General features: G+C 32.2%; 1 protein-coding gene across 3 annotated transcripts; it reads right to left on the reverse strand.

Annotated features, from left to right (window-relative positions):
* Positions 1-3,693: 3,693 nt before the first annotated feature.
* On the reverse strand, positions 3,694-6,527 carry LOC110030246 (protein TIFY 10c-like). Of its 3 annotated transcripts, none has more exons than XM_020732867.1 (5): positions 6,224-6,524; positions 5,399-5,570; positions 4,892-5,058; positions 4,484-4,550; positions 3,694-4,047 (listed from the first exon to the last, which is right to left on the reverse strand). In XM_020732867.1, the coding sequence occupies exons 1-5, from the start codon at positions 6,363-6,365 to the stop codon at positions 3,951-3,953; spliced, it is 645 nt and encodes a 214-aa protein (XP_020588526.1). In that variant the 5' UTR covers positions 6,366-6,524; the 3' UTR covers positions 3,694-3,950. The 3 variants fall into 3 exon arrangements, with proteins under 3 accessions (XP_020588526.1, XP_020588527.1, XP_020588528.1); XM_020732868.1 differs by having other exon boundaries at positions 3,780-4,021; positions 6,224-6,527; XM_020732869.1 differs by having other exon boundaries at positions 3,943-4,034; positions 6,224-6,526.
* Positions 6,528-6,831: the final 304 nt, after the last annotated feature.

Genomic DNA, 6,831 nt, shown 5'->3' on the forward strand with positions numbered 1-6,831 from the left:
TTTATTTGCTCTACAATCTCTCTCATTTGAATCGGTCGGCTCTTGATTGTTATGATGGAGAACATGTCAAATCCATCGGGTGATATCCCCAACAAAGATCTGTTTCGTGTTTCCTTTGGAAGGCTGAAGGAGCGGTACTGCTCGATTGAAAGAAGAAAGTCATCATTAAGAAAAGAAAAGTGGTTGCACTGGTGTATCAGGGGAGGTTATCTAATTCATTTCTCAACACTAAGCAAAGGAACGTTAAGGTGACCGACCCGACTATTGTCCAATCAGCTCATCCTTCTATTACAACGCAAGATGTGTCGATCGAACGAGCTACACAAGAGGTTGTTGATGCTTTGTCTTCACAAGGAGAGAGCGTTATGTCAATTACAAAATCTAAGTTGGATTGACTCCATGGTATGAGAAGCAACTATCTTACTTGTTAGATTTTGATTTTTTCTGAAGTCATTTTTCTTTACTTTATCACTTCATGCAGATGAACGAACTCTGATAGTCCTAGATTTTGACTTTCCTTCAGTGAATGTGGGTGAGAATCTGACTGTAGCGCTAGTGTCGACTACCCAGGCGCCGGTCTAGGGCGGTCGACTTTCAAGAGAGGATGGTGGGGTTGTCCGCTTAGGCAATCCTCTCGGGACAAGCAGGGAAGCAACTGGTGAATGTCAGATGTCTCCCGAATCAATGGCTCGTCGTCTCGATGAGACTTAGAACTCCTTTGCTTGGTCAACTAAGATCCAGCGAGTTGAGGAGATGAGTAAGCTGCTTACTTATATGGAGAAAGTGGAGATGATGGAGAAGGAGGTGGCCACTCTTCACCAAGAACTATTGGATGCCCGGGAGAGATCCCTCACACTCCATGCTCAAACTAAGACGGATCGACTGAATTAGTTTAGGTTTGGGGAGAAATTTTGTATAATAAATTGTTTTTATTTAGGTATGTCTTGCCCGAAGCGACGATCGACTTCCTCGTAAAATATTTCCTTCCGGGTTAGCCCTAAGCTTTGGGGAGAAATTTTGTATAATAAATTGTTTTTATTGAGGTATGTCTTGCCCGAAGCGACGATCGACTCCCTCGTAAAATATTTCCTTCCGGGTTAGTCCTAAGCGCTTCTTGTAATCTGTAATGTCTATTTCAAAATAAAATTTATTTTCTTAGTCTCATTTTTATGTTGATATGATATTTCTTTTAGCATGTTTTAGATATGAATGTTTAATTTCATTTTAACCCTTGCGTGATGGTTCAACTCCTTCTTTCTCTTTATATATAAAGAGTGTGGAGTTAGCGACGTTACATTTTAATTTGAATATTTCCTCCCACTTTTGATAGTTTTCTTATCTTTTTTTTTCTGCACTCTGCTTGATGGCTATTGATAGTTTTCTCATCCTTTTTTTATTATTTAAATTCGGGTTAAAGTTCAAATTGAGTTCATTAAATCTATTGATTCGTAGCTATTGATTGTGATATTATACTGCTTAATTGTTTTTGACAACTTTAAGGATTGGATTATGATCTCAAGAATTGATTGATGCAGACTTGACATCCAACGTTATCCTTTTTGCATCTAGATTTTGCCATTCTTTAGTTCTATTTGGGATAAAAAAATATATAATTAATCACTCAAAATTTTAAAAACAACATTTTGGGTCCGTTTGGAGCAACTTATGTGGTGCAGTAGCATTTTGAAAACACATCTGAACTGTTTGGGAAAATTGCGTTTTGGCAGCTTATGCGTTTTGAAAACGCTGAAAGCAGCATTTTCACACCTTTTGACAGTGGTCTACCTTTTCAAAAAAAATAAAAATTTTAAATGGCTACCGCACCTTGCTTATCAGCAAATTATTTTTAATCAGCGTATCAGCAAATTATTCAATAAGTTGCAACTGCTCCAAACAGACCCTTTGACTATTTAAACTTAAAATTTTATATTTCAACCATCCAAAATTTTATTTTCTTTTGAAACGATCAACTTTCAATTGGTTATATTCAAATTTTTTTGTGATTTTTTACTGATTGAAATGCATCATTTTAAATTTGAATTGCCAATCTATTATATTTAAAAGTTTAGATGATTACTGCATAATTATGTGAGGAGTGTCAATCTATAATCCAATTTATTTTTAGCGAAATTGAGTTGGTCTCATTATTGGACATACTATTCTTCAATTATGATTTATGAGAACATATAAAATCATAAAATTAATCAAAATAGACATTTACTATTGATAGAAGGATGTATAGCCGAATCCTGCCATATTGAGCCCGGATCAGAATTCGCATTGGACACTAGCCAATACTCAAAACTCAAGTAATATTTTGGACCTGCTCGGCGTATGCCGAACAGCAATCCAACCTCTAACAGCTCAATATTTCAAAGTCTATCAACTCAGCACATGTTGAAGAGAAATTATTTTACTCAACTATGTGTAACACATGCATTTTATCATTTTTTATATAGTCCATGGTGTGTAGGAAATCCTAAACTAATCCAAACTCATAAAAATGAGCAAATATTACGTCCGGTAATCAAGTAACCACGCGAATAAATGAGCTTCTACTTATTATAGTTATTTGGTTCGATTGGTTCAACCGTGAATCAGTGAATTCAATCTGTTTGGTCCAAGTTCATAATTGTGTTTGCAATAAACTGGGATTGAATCGGTCAAAATTGGGGCCGAAACGAGGAACCGGCGAACATGTCTGACTTTTAAGGAACCGACTGATTCAAATATTATACAATTTTAACCTTTTGATTTTGATCAAATTGTCAACAATAAGATATTTAAATTAAAAAGAGAGAAAATATCATGTCTTAAATTTTTTATTCATAACATAGCTCAAAATATTCAAAAATATTATCTTAAATTAAAAATAATATTGTAAAATTGATAAAAATAATATTAATACTATTATTTTATTATTTAAATTATATTAATATAATTTAAATAATAAAATAATAGTATTAATATTATTTTTATCAATTTTACAATATTATTTTTAATTTAAGATAATATTTTTGAATATTTTGAGCTATGTTATGAATAAAAAATTTAAGACATGATATTTTCTCTCTTTTTAATTTAAATATCTTATTGTTGACAAATTGATCAAAATCAAAAGGTTAAAATTGAATAATATTTGAATCAGTCGGTTCCTTAAAAATCAGACATGTTCGCCGGTTCCTCGTTTCGGCCCCAATTTTGACCGATTCAATCCCAGTTTATTGCAAACACAATTATGAACTTGGACCAAACAGATTGAATTCACTGATTCACGGTTGAACCAATCGAACCAAATAACTATAATAAGTAGAAGCTCATTTATTGAACGAATCGCATGAGCTCTGCCAAAGCTTGTCCAAACTCATTCTCATTTATTAAAAAATTGTTCAAGCTAGGCTTAACAAACTTCTAGAATACCATCCCAACTCCATTTCATTTAAATTCATTAGTGTTAAGAATCAGATCGTGATAGATAAGCAGTGATTTCTTAGAATTTGCTAAATCAAAATAATCTAATAAATAAATCACAACCATCTTAAGTTCACAAGATTGAAAATTGAAGCCACAGATCACAACCATCTTAAGTTCTTAACATGGAAATCGAAGTCACAGATCAATACTTTCACGTAAAGAAACACCAAAACCTAAATCATGGAATTCAAGTCATACTTGTTCTTAACAGCTAAAAATAATATAAAAATCAACTAAACTATTCAAAGCTAATTATAAGTATTACATTACAAGTTAAAACATCAAAGTACAAAAGTTTACACGTCTAAATTACAATGTCTCTCATTCCTCTAAAACAAGATATAATTTCATTCAAACCTGCAAATGAAAAAATTACAAAAAAAAAAAAAAATCTCTTTTGCTAAAAATAAAAGTTGGAGTTACGGTAGAAGATGAAATTTATTTCTTGAAATCCAGACTGAGACTGGTTTTACAGTCTAATTCGAGAGCCACGTAAGCCTCTTCTCAGACTTGGCTTGCAATTCCTCCATTTCCGACGAGCCGTGAACTATATAAGGTGCCTGGGAATTAATACTGTGCATTCAAATAAAAGGGAATTATAAGAACATTTTTTTTAATTTAAATATTATCTATATAGGGATATTTACATATATATCACACATTTCTTACCTAATATATTTATAACACTTTGTTGTCATAAACTTATGCTACGCAGCTCTGTGTACATCAGATTAAATATTATCTATATAGGGATATTTACATATATACCACACATTTCTTACGTATTATATTTATAACACTTTAGTGTCATAAACTTATGCATTATAAAATATATTTTACTTTGAGGTTTGTAAAAGACTAATGGTGGTATACAACATGCTGCGTACATCTTATGTACGCAAATATTTCTCACATGATGTGATGCCAAGCTAGATTGGAGTGTTATAGATGTAAATATAAAAGTTCAGAAGGTTAGACATGTAAATATATAAGATGTTATGTAAATTACCGATCCTTTCTCTTCTCAAGGAATCTATGAAGAGAAGCCCTCCTTGCTATGGGCATGGTAAGATCAACTGCAAAAGAAATAAAAAAATATATATGTAAATTCTTTAGAAGAAGATAAAAAATAAAGGGATCTTTTTTATTATTTATTACTGATTTATTCAATTTTTTTATTTTGGAAAAAAATAATTTAAATGATTTTAAAATGCTCAAAAATATAAATATTATTTTAAAGTTGATTTTTTCTCCAAAAAAACATTTAAAAAAAAACCCTACTATGAAAGCTTTAAAAAATATTAAAAAGCAAAAAACATCTAATTTTAAGGGAACCAATAACGAATTAGAGCATGATTTATTAAAAATCAAATTTATAAAAATAAAAATTCGATAAAAAATTTAATTTTTAATTTACCTGAAGTAATTGGCTCATGCTGCAGTAATGGTGTCGGACAAGAGTTCTGAAGGGCAGATTTGCCCGCCATCTCCATCAAATCCTTGACCTTTTTAGCAGGAAAATCGTCAAAAACCATCACCTTTCCATCGTAAAATATTGTTAATTGGGCATTTATCTCGTTTTCCCTAAACATATTAATAACAAGCAATTAAAAACATTAACTTTAATTTTTCCCTAAACATATTAATAACAAGCAATTAAAAACTTTAATTTTAATTAAAAATAAAAAATAAGGAGAACCTACATACACAGCACCCGATTCTCATGTATTTACTTATATCAAAACTTTTATTTTTTTATAAATTCAGCACTCAATTCACACTTTTCAACAGCGCAAAACAGTAAAATTTACATTTTTAGGGTGCTGATTTGTAAAAATCAAAGTTTTGACGCGAGAGACCTAAATGCATAATAATAAAGCGCTACGCATGTAAATTTCAAAAAAAAAAAAAATTAGTTTTATACTCTTGATCGACTCTGTTTGGAGCTTTGAAGATGGCATCTTTGTCTTGGAGTTGGGGAGGGGGATCCACAGGCATCGTAGCAGTTTTTTCCGATAAATCCGGTTCGTTTCGGTTGTCGGCCGATACGTTCGATCCAGGAAACAGATTCATGGTAGTTGGTGGCCGGAATAAGCCTGTTTTATGAAAAAAAAAAAAAACGTTTTTTTACTCCACTGAAGTTGTAGATTCTCTCTTCCTCTATCCCTCTAACGCGACAGAGATTTGAAACTTTATACACTAAAGAGAGAATAATATATATCTCCGCCTAATTTTATGTTCTCACTCACCCACTTTATTGAATGTTTAGACTAAATAGTGTACTATTGATTAATATCTGAGATATAAAACTTGTGCTAAACAAATTAATTAAATCAAATTTAACATATTTTAGTAATTTATTCAAGATAAAAAATAATCATGATAAGTAAAAAAATATTCTTTTTAGTTTAAATTTATTCATCACTTAAACAATCAAACTAGTATAACCTAAACATTTTAAAAGACCCAAACTTGAAAATTTTAATTATTTTATCATATAATTATGTAAAACTTTCAGATAATTATCAAGTAGATCACAAAAACAGACACGATTTTGAGTTAAAGGCTGTGGAAAAGAAAAATTAAGTGCATGCAATTGTCATTTTGTTCTTCTAAGTGCACGAAAGTCCATCTCCTCGTTTCACTTCTCAAATGGCTAAGAAAAAGAGCAGTAGATGGAAGTAGACAGCAAGTAAGCTTAGCCTAAAACATCTGGCATGTTTAAAGAAGAAGAAAAAAAAAATCTTACTTTTTTCCTTGTCCTGCGAGCAGTGAAGCTTGTCTATCCCAAGCTTTCCCAAATCCCGATTCTCCTTAAGAAACTGGCTGAGCAAACTACAAGTCACTGCAAAGCTTGATCTCTCCCCTGTTTTTTTCTGCTTCTCCTCCATCTTTCTTCCAATCTCTTAAATTTTTCTTCACAATTTCTCTTAAAGCTGTTAGCTTTATGTTTTATTCTCTCGGCCAACCTTCTCCACTGTTTCCTCTCTTCTTCCTCCGCTTTGTCTTTATAGACTCTGATTCGTATGTATTTACAGGTTTAATAAATGTATAATTTAAAATTTACATATGAAAAGGTTTATATGTTTGGTATATAAATATTTAAATATTGGGTTTCGAAGAGGAAAGAGCGGAAACAGGGGAAGACGATGAGTCCCGAGGAAAGGGATTGGAAATTTAAAGCACGTGAATCATTTGGGTTTGGGTGGGTCGGAAATTGATTGGAAGTGAGAAACACGTGGTTGGTATTAAAGACCGAGCCGGGTTCGTACATGCCAGCCGTTAAGGACGGCGGAAGACTATCATTATTCCCGCCTTCCACCAAGCCGCAGAACGGCAAGTTTGAGGCACCAACAT

Source organism: Phalaenopsis equestris, unplaced genomic scaffold (assembly GCF_001263595.1).
Source record: "Phalaenopsis equestris unplaced genomic scaffold, ASM126359v1 Scaffold000686, whole genome shotgun sequence".
In the NCBI taxonomy this organism is placed as follows: Eukaryota; Viridiplantae; Streptophyta; class Magnoliopsida; order Asparagales; family Orchidaceae; genus Phalaenopsis; species Phalaenopsis equestris.